General features: G+C 31.9%; 1 protein-coding gene across 1 annotated transcript in view; it reads left to right on the top strand.

The window, feature by feature from the left end:
• The window catches only part of LOC149413367 (uncharacterized), a 248576-nt gene that overhangs the window by 113485 nt on the left and 111892 nt on the right, over positions 1-23199 (top strand). The window contains exon 2 of the mRNA XM_089644869.1: positions 642-1522. Coding sequence (XP_089500995.1) covers positions 1395-1522 — 128 coding nt within the window. The 5' untranslated portion in view covers positions 642-1394. The remainder of the gene's footprint in view (positions 1-641; positions 1523-23199) is intronic.

Raw genomic sequence — 23199 nt, 5'->3', positions numbered from 1 at the left:
TCACAAACTCAAATACTATGTACTATTTAAAATAATAATTCTTATAAATATATTATTACACATCATAGAAACAATGCTTACTGAACTTATCTCTTATATTGAAAACATGAATGTAATTTTCACAATGTTATGAATTTGATGTTTTCTCCAATGACAGAATTTATTGTTATTGTATGAACTAAACCTATCAATTTGATTGTCCTAAAGTAGGAAACCTTCCCAGTTGGACAGTCAAAGATTCACCATTCTGTAATTGTAATTTTTAGTATTTAATAAATAAATATTAATAACTGAATAATAAGCTATAATGAATAATATAGCAAAATAAGGTTATTTTTTTCTACGTTGTTAATTTATTATTTTTCAAACTTGACTTCCAAATATGAATACAGACAATTTTTGATTCTACAGAATCAAATAATACCTATATGAAAATCGGTTAAAATCACCTACCTACGCGCAAGGAAATTATATAATATAACTAGGTTATATCTTTCAGTGGGTGACTTGTTCTAAGGTGAAGAAGTCATTGATTTCTGAGGTCGATTGTTTATTTTCTATTGTATACATTTGCATTTGCAGCTTTTGATTAAAAATAATATAATTATTATGTATTTGAATGCCTTCTCTTTCTTTCGCAGGAGTTCCCGCTCTCGCTTGAAAATCCGCAATCGCTGAGCGAGCAACGGCCAGTCATAACTTCCAAATACAAACGCCAGTCGCCCGCTGGCTGTAGTCAGAGGTGGACGTTACGTCGCTCGCGCTCCGACCTGTCAAAACTTCCCCGCGTCCTGCAATTTTCATTGTCACGAAGTTTTATTTTCGCGAAAAGTCACCATGTTTTGCACAACCGTTGGGGAAAATCCTCCAAACGTCACCAGAACTAAACTGTCGAACGTTTTAAGTGAAATTATAGCGAATTGTAGCTGCTCTGATGTAATTTTGTGAAGACACAATTTCTGTGTCAAAGATGTTGTGATTTGTGCCAAAAAGTGGAATTTATCGTTTAACATAAAATACATGAAATGTCAGTGAATTTGTTGTTATTTGCACGGTGAATATCAATTCAAGTGATTTGTTCAAAATAAAAAGTGGTTCAATCTAATCAAATTCCATCTAAAATCTAAACAAAGACAAAGTTTAAATTTATTCTATCAGCTGTCTCAGAAGTACATCATAACGTTTCATGGCTAGAAACGCACCATGCTGAATATACGAGCTGGATTCAGACGCTGCATATTATTAAAATAAATTAACATTTTGTTGAAAGTTCGCCAATTCGTTAATTATGAGCGCCCTTTCAGAGTGTGCTGGCGATTGACTAAGAATAGTGTCGATTAAAATCTGAAAAAAAGAGAATTTATTGTTGATGTTTTGTTAAATTACTTAACAAAATGCCTTCATATCTGGAATGGGGTGCCGAATTTACCGCAGTTCTTCTGCTGTTGGTTTCTCTTGGAGCCAATGGCCTTGCTCTGTTGGTGTTTATCCTGAGGCCATCGCTCAGAACCATCTCGAATAGGTAAGTCCTTTTTGGCTTTTTTGATATATTATATACACAAAAAAACCCTATTTACCAAAAGGTTCTTTTGTGTTGTCTCGAAAATACCGCATACTCGATACCTGCTTCGGTTGGGTGTGATTACAACTTTACCTGGCACACTGGAGATAAAACGATAGAAATTTTATGTTTTGGAAGTGTCTGTGTGCTCTGTATAAGCTCAATTTTACCTTACTTTGGGTTTATTGATAAAAAAAAAAATATGAAAATTTTCATGGGCAGTTAAATTATTTCGTTGGCATTTCTAGGGTTTAGGAGTCAAAGTATGTCGTGAGCGTGTTGTGTCCCTAACTAAGCTCAATTTTATCTTATTACTGCTGAAATTATAGAACATTATTGTTTCGATAAACGGATTATCAATTTAATGCCTGCTTTTAATGAAAAGTCTCATGCAAATTGGTGACATCAGTCTTCTTTCAAATCGATTTAGATCACAATTCTAGTAATTTTCTGTTCAGTGTTAGGCCACATTAATATTCGAAGCATATTTACAAATAAAATACAGGCTGTTGGTTGTATTGGCAGAAATTTTGTGATTAGTTTTCGAAACTTCTTTCTAATGATGTTATTTATTGCTAAACTCTCTATTGTGACAGTTTTGGGTACCTGCCTATACAACATGTGCATAAAATAAGCAATGCTTCACAGAAATGTTAAATATTTGTTTTAAAATCAAGCATGACTAGGCTTTATGTCAGAATTGCTATCTCTTTCGAGACATTCATTATTGAAACCAATGAACATAAAATCCTTAGAAGTGTTTTCTATATCTAATTGTACCGTGTAAGATGACCCACAAAACCTCTGGCTAATGAAATAAAATTGCTCAATAAAAAATTTCGTTATTTTAAATACTTGATCAATTTCATCGTAGTAAGCACAATTTATTGAGGTCACTTAGGACTTAAATATTTTTTTAAACGACCGACCCAGGTGAACATTCGGGATAGTAACTTATACCGACATACAAAATAAAATGATACAATTGATTTGTTTTTTAGAGTGCTAATAATTTAAATAAAATAAAACTCCTTCCATTTATAAGATGTTAAGTTAAATATAAAAAAAATAGGGACACTTTGATCTAATACGCACTTTAAAAAGATATGACACTTGGTTATATAATAATGAGAAGTATTTAAAAAAAAATCGATTGTTATCGATGCGAAAGCGTTAAGGTTAGTTTTTGTTTCCTCTCTTATTCTTGATTCTACAATATGTGCTTGTGTTATTTGCTTGGGTTTAATTAATAAATTAATTGAAAGCAAGCCTGAAAAACTATTTTAATATTATTAAGTCGTAACATGGCGTGAAGAAAATAATCTAATTATCCGTTTTTTAGCGAAATGGCCACTAAAATGAATTATTTTCCATTTCCGGAAACTGAAATACTTACTTCTCATTGTTATCTAACTGACACAAAGTGTTTTTAAAATAAAATGTGCGTATTTTCTTTATATTTCTCGATTTTTAATATTATTTTAGTGCAATGCAACTATGTACTGCAATTCTTATTTGGAATTGAATTAGACCAGAATTTTTTAGGCACCAGAAGTTTTTCGACGCCTATTGCGAAAAAGGCTTCAAATTAACTTTCTAAGTACCTATAGATTGCAGAAGAAAAATAACTGTTTCTTAATAAATTCTATTTGTCATATTATCTTCCCCGAATATAATTAACATTTCTAAACATTTTCATTTACAGTAACAGGATAAATACCAACTTAGAAATCACCATAATTTGGTTAACATTGTCGTTATCGCTTTTATTGGCTCATATATTTTACACTTAATTTTTTTTTTATTTCAGTTTAATTATGTTAAATTTTAAATCATTGGTTTAATTTAAAACGGAATGATTTCTATTAAACATGTTTATTATGAGTATAGGACGATTTAATAAAAAAAAATCGTTTTCCGAATAATTACATTGAAATTTGTAAAAAATTAAGAGGAAGATAAAAGCCAAAAATGTATATATTCTTGGAATACCTTATATTGTAGGTAATGGGCATTAAAATTGCTTGACAAATGGGGTTTAGAAACGTTCGATTTCAAGCACAAAACTTTGTTTTTATATATTTTGTAAATAATTTTATAAGAAAGCAAAAAAGTTAATCAAGTGAAACTGTCACAAATAATCTTAGCTATAATACTGTATTTTTTAAAGTTGTTTCCTTTACGCGTTCATACATTTCTATTGAAAAAAATGTTTTTTTCTAGTAGTTTATTTATTTTTTATATTTTGAGTAATTTATTTTTTTATTTGTATTCTACTCAAGCGAAACGATAGAAAAACCTTCAATTTATCTAAAGCATATTTTTTGGTATTCATAATGTACACCAATTCGTTATAAAGATTAATCAAAATAGTGATTTTACATTAAGCTTCGCCTTAAGCTGTTATTTACAATAAAACGTGAAAAGATTGCACCACACTTTCGTCTGCAGTTTTTAGGTTGACGTACCTATTTTACGTCCTCAACGACATTTCCACAACTGTCAAAAATAACACGCCTCGCAATATTGTTTGTTTCTCATCTTCGACGAAACCGGTTAGTAAAGCTATATTAATGGTAGGTAACGTAGAGGTATACATTTTTTAAATTATTTTACGCCAAGTCTTAGAATTAAATTAATGCATAATCCTGCTCATAAATTTTCTAAACTCTTTAAACTAATAATTATTATACTAATAAAATATCCACTAAGGAAGTGCATTCATCGGCAATAAATGATATTAATTTCACTTAATCGTAAAATTGAGTGCCTTTTTATTATGATCATATTATTAAACTATGCACCCAATATAAAATTCTCTATTACATATTAAAAATACTATCTTTAAGGATAAATGTTATAATATATAGTTTTATCTACAAGTAAATGTATAAAAATAGAATCATAGTTAAAACCAATGCCATAATGTGCCCAAACAATGTACTACACATGTTTTATTAAAGATTCTAAACTTAAATTCTATTTAAAAATTATAAATATAATAATATTATCGTGTCTTTTATGTAGAATTCTATTTTCAAAATGAACGATGTATGCATTGAATCTCAACAAGTATACGTTTAAAAATAGAATCTATATTGTGTATAATGAACTCGTATGTTTGTAAAACATTCTAAATTTAAATCCTATTTTAAACTATTGCAAAATGATCTATGCCTCTGATAGTGTTGTGTCTTTTCTGTAAAATTCTATTTTTAAAATGAACGATTTATGCATAGAATCTCAAGAAGTACGCGTGTAAAAATAGAATTATATTTAATTCAATGCAATATTGTGTCTGATTAACTTATGTGTTTGCAAAACCATTCTAAATTTGAATCCTATTTTAAATTATTGCAAAATGTTCTATGCCTCTGATAGTGTAGTGTCTTTTATGTGGAATTCTATTTTTACTTTGAAAATAAACCAGTTTTAGCAGGTTCGTTATCCAGTTCACTTGGCAAGCCTATTCTAGGATGGGAAGGAAGCATATAAAGGCGTGAATAATGTAATAATAGCTCCCTCCAAACCTTCCTCGTACCCATCTCCTCCCCTCCCCGCTCCTTTCGGTCCCACAATTTACCAATTTGGGGATACCATAGTCCAACTGGTAGTATATAAACATAGTAGATCAGATGTTATTGTAATTTATTTATCGGTTATTATGCCGTGTTGCACTTTCTCCTTCTTAAGCCAACGTTTCGGCTAGCGTCACATTGTCCATCATCAGCACATCTGCCCTGATGATGGACACTGTAACACTTTCCGAAACCTTCGCTAAAGAAGGAGGAAGAGCAACACGGCATAATAAACCAAAAATAAATCACCATAATACTTTTGTTGTTGAAAATCTCAAATCACATCATAATTAGACGCATTATTATTTTACAATATTGCAATAAATATTTTAAATACGTTTGCGGCACGTTCCAGAGTGGAAGGTACTCTCAGTATCGCCCTGGTGTAAGACCACCATTCAGAATTGAAACGAAGCTTGAAGTGGCTTTAGCCTTGTTTGGTGACCAGATTCGAATAGCCAGGTACTCCCACGCATTCCTCTTTCCCATATCCTTAACCTCCCCTCTGCCTTCAGCCTTATAACATACCCCAATTGGGATTGCGATAGTCTCACTGGTTCCAGCCGGTTGAGAACAGCTGGTACTCGTTTATAATACTAGTCACATAAAAAAGATATGTGTATATTTAGATCATGTTTTCAATAAATAAATTTATGGTAAATGATTTAAATACCACATAATAATAATAAAAAAAATTAAAATTTACGCAGATTTAGGAAATGAAATAAAAAGAATTTGGCATTCTCAGACTATAAAAATATTACCATTCGTTATTTCGGCTACTGGCATTATACCTAGCTCTCTCATTCTAAATTTAGGCGTATTAGATCTATCAAAAAAATTATATATATAAAGATGCAAAAGTCGGTCATTTTGAATACATGTAGGATAACAAAAGATTTTTTAAATACTTATATTGAGGGATCAGTAGGATTTATAGGCCCTGTTAGATGTTCTACCGAGCTGAACCCTCTGATATGAAAATATCTGGAGTCGGTGAATTATTTTCCCATTTGATCTCTGGTGAGTTGACGTGTTGTTCTTGTATTGTTTTGTATTTATTTTGCTTATATAATGCACTTACATAATGTTGTTTGACTAGATGATCATTTGTGGAAAAGTGTGTGGAAGGGTTTAGTTTTTCCTATGGGGAAGTTTTAACCCGGACAATTACTTATTAGATAACACCGTACCAGAATGCCGACTGCCTGGAACCAGTGGGATTATATCAAACTCCAATTAGAATAATTATAGTGTCGCTGGAAGAAAAGTTACGGAGATGGGGAATATGAATACTAGGAAATACCAGGCTGTTCAGATCTGATCAATAAAAGAGCTATATCATAGTAGCTAGTAGCTATATACCTGCCTATTTTAATTTTTCAGGATATATTTTTGCTGTTTTGATTTGATTTTCTGTGTTTTTTAAATACATCTTTTTGAAATTCGATTTTTTTCCTCGATTGAGTGGAAATTAACCGACTTTTTGGCACGCATTTCTCTGAAATCGGATGATATTTTATTATTTAATAAATCAAAAATTACAGAAGTTAATATACGAAATAAATGTCGGTACTATGCAATTATAATTTGGCTAAATTGTTAAGCGTTAACTCCAGTGCCTGAGGATGATGTTTCGATCCTCAGTTAAACCAAAAATACATTTATATGTATTTTCTATGTTTTGAAATACATTCTAAAAGTTCACTTAAGAAGGTTCAATCCTCAGTCAAACAAAAAAAAATATCCATACAAATTGAAAATATCTCCCGAGTAAAAATAAATGCCGCCGATGGGAATTGAACCCTCACCTTCTGATGTCTGGTGCTCTGAACAACTGAGCTACGTCGGCTTATTTCCAACACGCCAAATAATTCAATACGTACTAGTACTTCAATCAACAATTACTGCTTATTATATTTTTCACCTGTAAACAATCAACTTTATTTTAGGCGACTAATTATTGCTTATAATACTTTGTTATCCTTTGTGCTATGCATAAAAATACCTTAAACATTAGTTTATCATTAAAAAATAAAATTATTTTCTTTTATTTTCAATAAGGTGTTTTCCTGTATTTTCCTTGTTTCACCTCAGCCTTGCATTACAATAAAATTATTGCAACTATTATTAAAATACAGTCATATTTGCTTCCCGATATTTACAACACGGAAACAAGGTCTATTGCATTGACCCAAGTCCGATATTTATTTCCAAGTCAAGGTATTTATACCATTGATTATAATAGCACATTATTATGTTTGCTTATAAAATGCACATATTAAGATTTTATTGTATTGACCATGTCAAAAGTCTAAAGTCAACAGCCGAAATATTGTATAAATATTCAAAGAATTGAATTCATTATTCACACGCCAGTGTAATTGGTTGTTAAGAAGCAAAAATAAACAATTATATTTTTTTAAACATTAGGTATACATGCAGAAATAAGAGAAGTTCATGATAGTTGGTCAACTTCTATTAAGAGGAAGCTACAAGGCAAAAATGTGTATATTCTTGGTATACCTTATATCGTAGGTAATAGGCATTAAAATCGCTTGACAAACGGAGTCTAGAAACGTTCGATTCAAGCAAAAAACTGGTTTTTATGTATTTTGTAAATAATTTTATAAGAAAGCAAAAAAGTTAATCAAGTTAAACTATCACAGATAATCTTAGCTATAATACTGTTTTTTTTTAAAGTTGTTTCCTTTATGCGTTCATACATTTCTATTGAAAAAAAATATTTTTTAGTAGTTTGCATTTATATTTTTTGTTGCGTAATTTATTGTTTTATTTGTATTCTACTCAAGCCAAGCGATAGGAACATCTTCAATTTATCTAAAGCATATTTTTTGGTATTCGTAATGTACACCAATTCGTTAAAAAGATTAATCAAAATAGTGTTTTGGCATTAAGCTTCGCTTTAACCGTGTGCGCAACAAATGTTGCCAACATCGTTCCCCCATACTACTGCAAATCGGATTTACGCACAGCAATTCTAAACGATTACGCAATTTCACCGCAGGGATAGGCAGAGAGGTTAGAACACCACACAACTCTATTTCTTGCTTTATTCGTATTAATACATCGGCATCTCATATTATCCTGTTAAAATTGAGTAATGGCATGAATATTGAGTAAATTCCCGTAAAACAATAAACAGTAAAATGTCCAGACTATCCAATGTGGCTGTTGTCTCCTGTAGTGAAATTTAATATTATTTACAAATATATCATATGAATTAGAGCATGGAGAGGACAGAACTTTTTGAATTTCACGAAAATCCCTAATATTACCGAAGTTATTATGAGTTGTCATAATGTAGATATTTACGGCCGGTTGATAAGCGTACGATGTCAAAGTGCATGCAATACAATGACTGGAACTACAGTAGGTACTGCAGCACTGCTGTTAGAATTGTGACGTCACGTGACACAATTGTATACGCTTCAACCAAGTTCACTTTGAAAGCTCATAACATCGTCATTTTGTGAGATATCTAAAAACTAATTTTATCATAGTTATTAACTCCTTAAATATAATACAGGGTTTTCCAATAAGAGGTGTTATTTTTATATTCAACTGTAAAAGATCAATGGTTTCGTTGCTTGTGTGGCACGTAGCGCCGTCTTGTTGAAAGTAAACGTTGTCCAGATCAATACCATCCAATTCCGGCCATAAAAAATTATTAATCATCTCTCGATAGCGCAATCCATTCACCGTAACTGTTGCTCCAGCCTCATTTTTGAAAAAGTAAGGTCCAATAACTCCGCCGCACCATAAACGCACCAAACAGTCACACGTTGAGGATAGAGAGGCTTTTCAACAATAACTCTTGGGTTTTCCGAGCCTCAGATGTGACAATTTTGCTTATTGACGAAGCCACCAAGGTGGAAATGGGCCTCATCACTCAAGATGATTTGCATTTGATTCACTCAAGTGAATTTTAATCATTTCAATGCGTTGTTGAAGCGTGCATCATTCCATTTTTATTAATGGCGTAGTTTCTACTTGTCAAATGTCAAAAAATGACAGCTTCAAAAGTAACATTTACCGAAATAGCGGGCTATTCGAAATAACACCTCTTATTGGAAAACCCTGTACATTGTCATATAAATGATTATTGATGTTTCGTAAAATACAAATAATTCGTAGACAAACGTTTATATTACGTCGGGGAATATTTTTTAGTTCATATTCTCCTGACACTCATTTCTGCGTTCATCCGCTCCACATGGCCTAGCCATAACCGTAATTAGATCGTACATTAACTACACGTACAACACAATCTATTCTAGAACTAACAAAAAACCACCCTTGAACAGGCGGGGGTGACAAAAAATAATGTAACATGAAAGGGATGTGAATTGTGTAGCCAGTAATAAAAACACTACCTTAAATTCCTAACCCAGTATTTCTCACGCTTTGTAGCCATACAAAGGGTTCCTATTAATTCTAATTATGCCTTCCCGAGTCTTACAAATTTAAACACTAGGTATAATTTTAGATTTAAAAATTATTTCAAGCGGATCTTGTTTACGTTTTATACGTGTACTGAAATCCAAGATTTAAATAATACCAGATCCTAAGTAAATCTATTATTCACTAGCTGTTCCCCGCTACGCGTTCCTGAGCCACAGTCTTTTTGTGCAAATAGAGAAACAATAGCGCGTGTTGTTTATACGTCCAACAATCGATATTTAAAATAAACTGTTTTTACCTGTCACAGGTGACATCTATAGATGCAAAGTTGTGTCTAAAATTTCAAAGCAATCGGGGAAGAACTTTCGGAGATTTAAGATTTAGAACATACGAACATTAACATTTTTATTTATATAGATTATTTTATGCGAAATGATCCTGAAATAAGAATTGTGTACCATTACTTTAAGAATTATGTGATATTTAATGGCAGAAAAGAATTACAATATTTTTTGGCGTCTGTTATACCCATTTCTTTGATTCATTAGTTCTAATAATTCGCACGGCAACTGGTAAAATTAATGTTTTTTGATCTTTCAAATATAGTTAGACTTTGTAACGCGTGATCGATGCGTGTTTAGCGAAAAAATCACGCTGTTTCCTTACAATTTTCTAATTATATCACGAACTTATTCCGAAGTATTTTTATAATGCTTTATTCAAGTCAAATATATGTGTGTAACAATACTTTGTCGATTTTAAAAGCCTAATACATATATATATTGTCCGAAAATAAATTTCTTTTTAATTATTAATTTATTTATTTTGTACCGAAAGAGACAAAGTTATACAACCGCATAGCGCTGAAAAGTAATGTAAGTTTCTAGGTACTCAACGCACGCAACGGTTGGTCAATGCAATGCGTGTATACTACCTACACCTGGCGCAGTTGTTTTCTGTCGTGCTTTAGAAATAAATAAACAAAATAAAAACTGTAAAGAATCAAATTCATTATATTTTCCGTATTTAAAATAGTCGTGTGGTTGATTCTCTCTGTTTTGAAATAATAATTAATTAAAAACAACGGAATATTTAAAGAAATTTTGACCCGTAGAAAACTTGGCTTTTGGCATTGAAACTAGAGTTTGTATTGTAAAATTAAACAAATTTCTGCACCTTGACAGATTTTGTTTGACCTGGACAATTGATTTTGTGTCAGTGTACCATCTTAGGTGAATGACTGAATAATTATCTTAATATATAAAAATCACGTGTCACTATGTTCGTACACTCTAATCTCCTAAACCACCCAACAGATTTCAATAAAATTTTGTGAATGTGTGTGGTTGGCTCCAACTTGAAATATATGATAGTTTTAGACCTGATAGATGGCGCTATTGTAGATAAAAATAATAAATAAAAAAATAAAAAATTTCAGATATATTTTCCAAAATTATAAACAACCACAAATTTTAATTTCCCTACATAGAAGGCGGTCTGTGGCAGGTTAACGTCTGCCCGGACCCATTAGTCAATATATCTGATAGACTGTGCCACAGCAAAGCGGGGCGGGTTACAGTTATTTTTTAAATAAAATGATATTTAATTACTATTATTTGTTATTTTATAACACATTCTTATCCCAGTACTTCTAGTATAGCATTGGCGGTAACCTCCCAGTCCAGCTGATGTAACATGGAAGATATAATCAAGGCGAATATCCAATTACGTAATGGAGTATAAGCAATACATGTAGTTTATTGAGGTTGGTTGATACTAGAAACTAAGATCAATTAATAAAATGCCATTATATATAACATCCCCCAACAATTGAGGTTTTGTTGTGAAGCTGAAAGAAGATTGGGGAGGGGGGTGGAGACGGCGAGAAAAGTTAAGACGTATACCTGGATATTCATATCACAAGCACAAAAGGATAACAAATTATTATAAGCAATAATTATTAGCCTTCAGAATTTTCAGCCTTAATTTCAATTTGTATGGGTTAGTCTAATAAATATTGCTCATAATAATTTGTTATCCTTTGTGCTTTGGATAAAAACCTTGTCTTATAAAGATTAGTTTATCATTAAAAGAATAATATTTGAAGTCAAATGTAATTCACCCATAAATGAATATATGATATATCTCGACGCCACCTAGTGAGAAATTTAGTATTTAACAATACCTTGCCTACAAACATAAAGTTGGTTATTTTTAGGTGAAAATTTCGCCTAAAAATAACCGAAAAACATTTCGCCGACGTAGCACAGTGGTTCCGTGCACCTGACCGGCAATCAGAAGGCTTCGGGTTCAATCCCCGTCGGCGGCATTTATTTTTACTCGTGTTTTTTTTCAATATGTATGTGTAATAATTATTATTGCTTATAATAACGGATAAAGATTTGTAAAGCTACCTTTCGGTTATGAATGGTGGTATTTCACTAATATTTACCATTCTGCAACGTGCTGTATGTATTTTACATCAATTAAATGTGAAATAAAGCAATATATTAATTAAATATAATTTATTTGCGCGGGAAAACCCGCGACCTCATTTAGCTACAGGCGAATCGTTTTAAAGAGGACAAGTCTGAACACATTTGTGCCCACCAATAGAATCCAATAATAAGTTTCAAAAAAGTTTTTGGAACTAGTTTGGAACACATGCCCGCAGTCCCCTCTGACCCCACAAGTTCCCAAAGACATTATTTATCAATTCAATTCGACAATGTTATTTTTTTGTTTTTTTTAAGCTTTCTAACAAAAACTTTTTTTTTATTCACCCAGTATGCACAGGGAAGGGTCTCTTTAAAATGATTTAACCAGGGATTTTCCTTTACTTGTAACGATGTTCATTAAATCTTTGTTGTTAGAGTCAGAACAAAGCAAACAGTACTGAGAATATTATGTTTTCTATATTTAAATGTGTCTTAACTTAATATTATAAATGCGAAAGTGTGTTTGTTTGTTTGTCCTTCTTTCACGTAGCAACTGAGCGACCGATCGACGCGATGTTTTGCATAGGGATAGTAAAGGATAGTATAGAGGACTGGGAAGTGACATAGGCTACTTTTCATCCCTGAAAATCATTTCATTCCTGTGGGAAATTCTACCGGGATGTCATTTATCCAGTTCCTAACTGCCCCTAACCATCACCTTGCTGGAAAAGTATTTAAAATTTGGAACAATGACAAGTAAATTTGATTTCCTTTGAAACAAGTTGTTGGTTTGTTTTTTTTATGTACATAATCTCGTTGAAAAGTAAAAAGAAGGAAGTTAACTATATTAGAAGTGCATAATATCGTTTTAAGTACTCATTCGTTTTGTTGTGGCGATAAGTACTTCGAGGTATCGTGGTGGAACTCACTATATTGTGATTGTGTTGTGTACTCCCGTCATCCCGTTTTCCTACCTTCCATGCCTTGTTAATTCCTTTACATATTATTACCCAATTCCAGAAAATAACCAATTCATTTCGTTTTAAATTATTACAGTTCACTTTTATGTTCATAATTCGTACAGTTTCGCTAGTTTATTATCAGAATCATCTCATTTAGTATTTACCATTCAGCATTTAGTGTACGCTAGTTTATTAGAGTCCGTTTTGCAACGGTTAACCTACCTATGTTGGCTCGTGACATAAATTTACTCACAGCTCGAACTCAGTTCTCATGCCGGTCGAGGCGTCCTTGTCTTGCATAGCGATATACCGGTTTGTTATGAAGCCATGTTGTTTTGTTTTGGCAATTCTCCGATCAGCTGACTAATGACTGTTGCAATTCTAAGCCAAAACTGTCTGCACCTCATTTTCTTTACAATCCCTAGAATTATAAACATTGTTATAAAACGCTGCATTTGTTTCTTCCGCACTTTTTATTGTTATTTTTAAACTAACTGAAATCCCCGGCGTTGCCAGGGCTTCAAGCAGAATTCTTCGAAATATCGTGAAAACAGTGACCTTTTGAAGGCCCAGTGTGCAAAAATTCATTCATCTTGGAATAAACCTGTAGATTTGTATTAAAATCAAATCCACGCAACGCTGCCGCCCGCCGGCTACGTTACAAACACACAGAAACTCTTTATTTTTTTATTTATTTATTTAACGCCCAGAGGGCTTTTACATGGTTGGTAGTATAATTTTAATTTGACAAATACTTTCAAACATAAAAAATAAGAATAAAATTACATTTGATAAAAGCTATGCAACAAGTCATACAAACACAAGAAACAAAAACAGAAAATTACAGCTATTTGTTGGTTTACATGATTTGTTTAGGAGTATTGTTGAAATAAATGTTTTAAATGATCCACAAAACTTGCCAAGTTGGTATTGAATATGTCAACATCACCCAAGTAATGATTTCCCATGGTGTGAAGTCGTTGTATCGGAGAGTGGGCAATGTAGTTACGCTTATGTGTGCTGCTGTAGAATATTGTATTTTGTCGTGTTGTTACTGTGGGTGTATGTATGTTTATAAGTTGCAGGAGTTCACAACAGTCGAATTTAGAGTTAAGTATTTTGAATAAGAACGTTAAATCGTTTATTTTACGTCTATCTTCTAATGTATGTATTTTTAGAGTATTTAGTAAGAAATTGTATTTTAAGTCTTCGACAGGGATATTTAATTTAAAATTTATAAAACGTAGAAATTTTTTTTGTATTCTCTCAATGTTGTTAATGTGAATTTTATAAGATGGAGACCAAACTACTGAGTTATATTCAATTAGACTTCTTACTAGAGATACGTATAATAGTTTAATGGCTTGCAAAGAATTAAAGTTTTTAGTTGTTCTTAATACGAAGCCTAGTGTTTTCATACCTTTGTTCACAATTTGATGGATATGATTGGTGAAACTTAGTTTTTCATCCAAAATAATTCCAAGATCTCTCATTTCCGTGACTCTTTCTAAAGCTATGTTATTGATGGAATATTCGAATAAAACAGGATTTTTGTTTCTGAAGAAAGTCAAGGTTTTGCACTTTACTACATTTAAAAATAAATTATTTTGAACGCACCAATCTCTAAAGTTACTAATATTTGACTGTAGTATATGGCAATGATTTATATCAGTTATTTTCTTGTATAGTTTGACGTCATCTGCAAAGAGCAATACCTCGACATCGTTGAAGCACACATACATAAGATTTTTTAATCTTTTGTAGTTTATAAACTATCGCTTTATCTTTTATATGTGAATACCGCAAAAGAATCCCAACTGCTAGCCCTACTGTCCGGAGCCAGTGAAATTATGGTATCTCATTTATTGCAGCAAACAATTCAGTTATTACTCGCGCAATCACAACGTACACCCATTACGAAAAATTACTACATTCAGACATCTTTCATGATTCCTTTCAAACATTCAAAACTAACTTATTAAATTTCTTAGCATGACATATTTCAAAAATATTTTCACATCATTTTTCAAAACTCCTATTTATTAACAGTCAATTACAATTCGTGAGCTTATTATAATTCTTGTTTTCAATTCATTTATTGTTTTTATTGTTATCCACACACTTCCTTCCTTTTATAACAATCTCAGGCGAAATTACGTAATGATATTTTATGGACATACGTAATAGGTACTACAACTATGTAATAACTAAAAATATCTAATTGTATCTAATTGTACTGTGTATGTCTTAACAAATAAATAAATAAACAAAATAAATAAATCTCCAATTAAGGTTTGTTGTGTGCTAAAGGAAGAAGATATGGAAGAGGTTGGTGGCGAAATACCTGGCTAAAGCCATTTTAATCAACGTTTTGAATTTAAAAAGTGGTCGATTCAAAAACTAATCTACTTCTCTAAAAATATACATTTATTGTATAACGTGCTGAAGTCTGCGGAGTTACCCAGGCTTCAGGCAGATTTTTTCAAAATATAATGTAGACAGTGACCTTCCTCTTGTTTTGAAGATACAGAAGACACTCCTTTTATATAAATAGACAGATGATATGATGAAATTTCACCTAAGTCAGGCATAATTGAGCTTACTTTACGCACACACCCACAACACACTTCTACGTTTTTATCTATTCAGTGAGCAGATCATCGAATATATGGAATCCCATTTTAACAAAGACAACGAATAACAAAACGTAGTTAAACAAAGATAAAACGCAAGTGTTAGTGTTAGAGATTATTTAAATAAACGATAAACTATCAAGGATTGGTTTATTATGAACAAGATTAATCCATATTGTTATTGTTATATACTAACTGTTTATGAGATTCTGAAGTAGTTAGTTAATTCATCAATAAACGTTTATTGAAAACGTATATTTTTGTTGACCACTTTTTCTATTAACTGTACTGCATTAGAGTGGGGTCAAAAATAATATCAAATCAGATAAAAAAAATCTCAAGATGATAACGGTCGGTCAGATGGTCGAGTTGTAACAGAATTAACAGGTTTTCTGGTAAACTTTTAGTAAATTTCGAATATACTATCACGATCTCGGACACGTGTTCTTGAAAGTTCGAATGTTACGACATCGTGATAATATATATTCGTAATTTACTAAAAGTTTATCAGGAAACCTGTTCATTCATTCGTCAGACCTGCATGTAACCCGTTTTTAACCGGATTACCATAATTTGTAGTTTCTTAATAATTTAGCAATACTCATTTTCCGATAATTCGTAAGCATATTTTATTTTCGTGGACCGAATGGTGATATTAAAATGCGAGTTGCTTGTATGCTGTGAGATTCATTTTTGGACTAATTACCGAAAGTGGGACGGTCACGCCGCCTCCCGCGCTCCGCGTAACTTGCTTTGCTCCCACAGACATAGGAATTAATAGACGAGAAGATAATGGCGAGGGGTAAAATCAACTGTTGAAGAACGAAGGGAGTGAAGCTGACTGTGATTCGTCAATAAATCAATCTGACAGTAAAGAGGCATCTCGCATTATAATATCACCATTTACTTTTTAAAAGTAAAATCTGCTTTTGAATGAATAGACATTTTTACATGGGAGCGCAAATTACTCGCCACGTTATGAACAAATTTGCGAAGTCCAAATTCGGCAAAAAAATTCGGTTCTATTTTCAGAGTCGAATATTTCGTTTAAGTATTTAGTTAAGACACTTTTATAAATGTTCATAATTTACTTCCCAGCAACCAACCAGCTTTGTGTTTCGCGTCTAGACGTTTCTCGATGTGATAGTAACAACTGATTCATATTATACGATGTGAATATGCTTAAAATAAAGTAAAATAATGCTTATATATGGAATGTAATACGACAATTGGGTTTATTCTTTTTTTCACATCTATTTTTACAAGTTTTCATAGTACAAGTCAACATTTTGCCGTGTTATTTCGTAAAATGAACCGATGATGCCTCGACCATAGTTCGCACAAGAATGATGACGTCACGTTTTCAAATTTCACTTGAGGCCATACGCGAGCACAGCCGGCTCCAATGGAACCGGTATGGGGAGTGGGGATAATACGCTTTTAATCACTTAGGGCAGGTCTACTAATATTCATATGTCTATGTTTGCTCCCGTTTCCCTGATTTATTTATTTATTACAAATAATAAGTCATAATTTATTATTTCCAGTGAGTTTACAAAATTCATTTCGGGAAAGACAACATTATATTAAAGACAAGACAACATAGATACATTCAAATAAATAAACACAGAAGTTTTTTTGGAGTTCCAAAGTAAGAATGTGTCAGTCATTAATAAAAATGCTGAGGAAATAGCTTTTAAGAGCTTTTGCCAATGTTTTTTTTGTTTGTTGCCGGAACTTTTAGATTACTAGGTAATGCGTTATATTGCTAGATTGGCTAGTCTATTAATTTGAATGTATATGCACGAAATCCTGTATTCTATTGCAAATAGCATTTCCACGCAGCGGTGCCCGCCTTTGTTTCTACCTACACACCAGACGTGTTGTTAGCCGGCGACAGTCGAAACATTTCCCTTTTTATTACCTGTGTACGTATCTCACGCCAATATGGGGCATTAGTAATGTCATTGTACTTTAACGTTAATGTTGTAGACAAATAGAGAATAAGTTGACAACAAGCAATGGAGCGATACACACCTGAAGAAAACGGAATTATTGTTACTGCTTATTTGACCAATTTCCGGTCTGTTGTTTTAACGCAGCGTGAATTTGGTCGTTGTTTTCCTCATCATCCTGCACCATGTGCGCGATGACGTCTCATGCAAACCATCAAATAAACATTCCAAAGCTAAATTTTTTTCTATTAAAATGGCAGCCAATTCACATCATAACATTACTTTTGCACCACCTTGTACTACTTCATATCATCACTTTAATCTAGGTTTAGTTTAGGTTTAACAAATTCATAATAATAATATTATTAATGTGCCTTCTTTTGCGGTTTAGTTTAACGTCACAAGTAGGAATACTAATAATGTTGTTGCGTCAAACAGTAGGTACCACCTACTTCTACGGACTCCTATTTCTCGTTTACATCACGACACTACGTCATGAAATTAATTTATAATAATAATATATTCAGCTAATGATGAATAAATATAAATATTTATCGAAATTGAAAAGTTCATAGAAGCCGCCCGTATCTTAAATGAGCTGAAAATTTCCATTAGTAATCCTTGTCTTCCTGAAACCCATGTTCGTACACTTTGGCTTTAATGAAGTCTTTCAGGAACATTAAGGACGGGTTGTTTCGTAGAATCTGAACAATTCATCAAATTTCAACGTTCATTTTCGGGTTCTGTGAAAGATTTTTTCAAGTTCTGTTTTTATTTCAGTTTTGTCAAGCAACTAGCCTACAATGATATAAAAACAGAACTTGAATAAGTCTTTCACAGAACCCGAAAATGAACGTTGAAATTTGATGAATTGTTCAGATTCTCCGAAACAATCCGTCCTAAGTATATAATTTATTAGTTCAAATTATGAAGCACTATAACGCTTCGCGGACACAACAAACCGAGCCGCTCTCAATTAGCAATTAAATAATTTATTTTAGCAGTCAAAGGAGCGTATGAAATAAATTAAGTTAAAGAAAAAAATATGGTGTATGAAATAAATTGTGACCAATGTTAAGTTCACGTGTATTTTTTTTATTATTTACTATAATTGTAAAGTTACACATCTCGACAAAGGAATTATCTAGTGTGATGAGCGGCTTATTATTTAATTATAATATATTTTTTTTTTTAATAAATAAAAGTTTAAATCTGAAAATTATATAAATATTCATAAATTACTGCTTTAATTGAAAAAAAATATATATTAAACTACTCTAACAAAAGTTTTCAAATTTCGAAGTTAATTTTCAAGTTCTGTGAAAGATTTTTTCAAGTTCTGTGAAACAACCCATCCTAAGATTCCATATTTGTCATTATTTAAAAGGATGTATATTCTATTGTGCCTGAAAACTGGGTGTTTTCCTTGTACGTCCCCAACTTTTTCTACCATCCAACCACTTTCTAAACACTCCTGACACTAATAAGAACAAACTTTGAAATGTTTAACGAAATCGGTAGAGTAGTTTTGAGTCTATAGGAGACAAACAAACAAACAATTTTTTTTATATATCATGCATCATGCTAGACCTTAAAGAGTATACGAGTATATAAGTCAAAAATTACATTACAGTTTATTTCACTTTTTCAATCACTTCAAGTGGTATAAAAATAAAATTTAAAAAAACATATATTTCAATTTAAAACAGGCGAAAATTTATAATAATTCCGCTGAAATTATAATTTTTTTCTGTTAATATTAAAAGTACAAGTCAATTTAAACATTTAGATTTTTTGTCTTAATAACCATCTAATAAAGTAATTTGTTAAAACATAAATTTATTACCGAAACTTGTAAATCGATAAATGTAATCACTGTTTATAAATATGAAATTGCTCTCCTGAAAAGTTGATATATTTTACTTTATACTTAGTATGAAAGATATATATTAGCTGTAGTCTCCCCGGCGTCGCCCGAGCTTCGCGCAGAGTTTTTCGAAATCAGATGTAGACAGTGACCTTCCTTTTGTGTTTGAAGGTCAATTGCTCATAATTTCGTAAATCTCGGAATAAAACTGTAGATTTGTATCAAAATCAAATCCACGCTGCCAGTTCGCCATAAACACACCAACACTCTCCTTAAAATAATTAGATATAAGTATTAGATATTTGAAGTGCTACGTGGACTTAACCACATTCAAAAGAGAATAAGACATTATTGTCAGCTATTGATGTCAGCTCTAATCTATAAACATAGAAATATAGATAATTTTGTAATAATTTTAACTTCGTGCATTCATTCAGACCTGTCATTTTTTTCTACGCTTTATCGCTTCCGTGGAATGCGGAAATGTCAGTTCTGTTACTGCATGATGTGGTAATATTGATAAAGAAAACTGTGATAAAACTATTGGTTTAATTGATCTGTCATGATATTTTATATTGTACATATTAACAATATGGAATTTGATTTTTGCGACCAGATCTGAATAGCCAGATACTTCCCAACCCTCCTCTTCCCCATCTTCTTCCCTTCTCTACTCATTTCTTATTGGAGATAACATAGTTACACTTGTTCCTGGCAGTTAGAAGTAAGTTTATTCGGACTTCTGTTATATTTATTCAATATAAAAAAATCATTATCAAATCAACGTTCTGATCTGTTTTATTTTATTTATTTCATTTTAGTGTCATTTTCGGCCCGTTTCAGCTTTTTAATAATGAGTTAAGTCAATTTTAGTGATAGATTAATCCCAATGAATTATTTTCTTAAATTTAAGCATGTCAAATTAATGAAAAAAATAATCATTTTTTTTATTTTATTCATCCATGTAATTTTGACATTTTATAAGGAAATGTAAAAATAAACATAAAAATAGATTTAAAACTATAGACATAGTCCTCCTCACTAGGAGATTGGATAGAGGATTTTTGACGTAGACATTAAAATTAATAGACTTGCCCTAACGTGAAATCTGGGCATCATTTCGACGAGCTGTAGGAAACCACGTGACCGTATGTTTAACACCAGGAGAGTTTGAGAATGCTTCGAATAAACTATGACATAAGACCGCCGAAGAGCGCACATTAAAATAATAAGACCATGCGCAGAAACGTAATGTTTGCTAAAATAATGCGTAGATTTGCAGCGCTGTCCATTGTGGGACGTTTCTGCGCATGATCTGAATGTTCGTTCTTAAACGAATCGAATGAAAATTGAGTGAGGTTGGTAAATTATAACTTATTTGTAAAAGTATACTGTGGATATGTAGTTAAGTTTTTTAATCTGCCAGCGATTTGCGCGCCATTGTAAAAAGGATTAGTAATTATTTTCGATGACTGAATGGCGATATCATAATGCGAGTTACCTGTATACTTTCAGATCCATTTATTGACAAATCACCCAAAGTGGGACAATCAAATCGGTTTGTTCCCCTTTCCCTGATTGACTCGTCTATGGTTTTTAACGACTCCCATATTTCGACTTCACGGTTTCAAATACGTAATAAATTTCAAACTGTCACATACGATTTATTTGTATTTTTTGTCACTTTCAATGGACTTATGGTTACAAAATATATACATTTTTCATAATATTATCTTTTTGAACAATGTGGACACAATTTTAAGACGAGACAATACCCTAAAATAATGCCAAAACCTTAACGACGTAAGTGAAGCAGCCGTGCACATAAATATGCGGCGCACCGCTCTAGTGTATTGATTTGACTTGCGGTTGAATTTTCCCTATCAAAGCTCTAAAATAAAGTCGGAATCTTAAAAACGTAAGTGATGAAATCGTGTAAAAACAATATTCAGCGTAATGGACGGACCTACGGTCGACTTTATCCTAGTAGGTTTAGAAAATCGATATTTCCGTAGGGTTTATTTGAACTATTTCTAATGAACGTATTACTAAAATCTCAAATGTTTCTAGAGGAATCCCTCGGGAAGTTACTAATTCATAGTCTAAAAAAATAAATTCTTGCGCTCACCACTTATTTTAGAGTTGAAAAACGTTTTATAAAATTTTCACATCGTTTTACATAAAATATTTTAATGGTAAGGCCCTGTTTTTATTAATCTTAAATATAAATAACTTACATCCGTAGAGATCCCTCTAGAAACATTTTAGATTTTAGTAATACGTTCATCAGAAATAATTCAAATGTGAGCGTCGAAAAAATCCTCGTTATCAGAGTGTTATGTCGCCTTAAGTAGGAACTACCTTCATAATATAATTAAAATGAACATTTCGTAACATTTTGACCTTGTTTTTTTACTGAGCTCTCGCTTGTTAGTCTAAGTACATTCTCTTAGATAATATTGTAAGGTGTAATAATTTTTTACGTAACTAATTATTATGTATGTACTGAAAAGAACTACTTTTTATCATGTTTTTTATATGAACACTCGCTGCATATGAAGACGGTGGGGAAGTGGTTTAAATCTGTTCACTAAACACAGCTTCAGGCTCCGTAGTAAGCGTTCAAAAATAAGAAGAAAAAGTGATATAAAGTTATGAAAAGTGATGAAACAAAAACTAGGTTAAAAAGGTTACATTTGTTACTATTTAACCTAGTTTTGTTTCATCACTTTTAATGACTTCATATCACCTTTTAAAGGTGTGTTGAATTGTCATTGTAAGGAGTTATCATGGAACCAAGAAGAAAATGGGCTGAAAGGGAGATATGTAAATATGAATGTTAGAGAGAGCGCGCTAATATAAAAATACTATAATTTTGTTTTTTTTTATTATTAATTAACTCCACACAGGAGGAGGCCCTTAGGAAAATAATTTCCCTCAGGTTCTAAGAGGGATGTATCAAGCAGGCCGCCCGTTTCTGCAGTCAAGGGTCTTTTCACGTATTTTGGGGCTCCAGACCAATGGTGGCTGGTACAGACGTAAACTAACATATTTAATATAGAATGACTTATTTAAAATAAAGCAACTATCTCTCGACAAATGTCTAAAGTAGCATTTAAAGAAACACAAAAATTTTTCATACATATAACGGAGTATATTTTTTTTATATCGAGGGAATTTCGTACAACTATTTTTTTATATCGAGGGAATTAGTATAACTATTTTTTTTATATCGAGGGAATTTCGTATAACTATTTTTTTTATATTGAGGGAATTTCTTATAACTATTTTTTCAACTCGGTGAATGCATGGCGATTACACGGAGAGAAATGGAATTTTGCCCTCACGTTAAATTAGCAGTCCTTATTAATAAAACGTCAATTTAAGTAATTTGTATTGTTTTGTCTCGATACTATATCAAGACGATACAAAGAATTTTCGTTGTAATGAAAAAATATTCGGATTTTCATGAACACGTATTCCGACATGTATATACAAACAATCGAACGATTGGTGTCATATATACATTTACCATATTATTTCATTAGTACCATTCCTCAAAATATTAATATGGAAATATATTAAACTATTTACTGTGGTTTAAAGCCAATGAATCCAACTAGATTTCAACGTTTATCTCATATTTTTATGTTCTATAAATTTCACCGTTTATCTCATAATTTTGTGTTTCATATTTTTATGTTCTATAAATTTGGCACAATAGGGTAAGCGATCGCTGAAAACTTTTTTGCAAACTTGGTGAGTAAAAACTGAGTGGCT

This window comes from Hesperophylax consimilis, chromosome 22 (genome assembly GCF_061612785.1).
Source record: "Hesperophylax consimilis isolate HC1 chromosome 22, BYU_Hcon_1.0, whole genome shotgun sequence".
Taxonomy (NCBI): domain Eukaryota; kingdom Metazoa; phylum Arthropoda; class Insecta; order Trichoptera; family Limnephilidae; genus Hesperophylax; species Hesperophylax consimilis.
The sequence above is the reverse complement of the archived record's forward strand: the minus strand, read 5'-3'. Positions and strand labels throughout refer to the sequence as shown.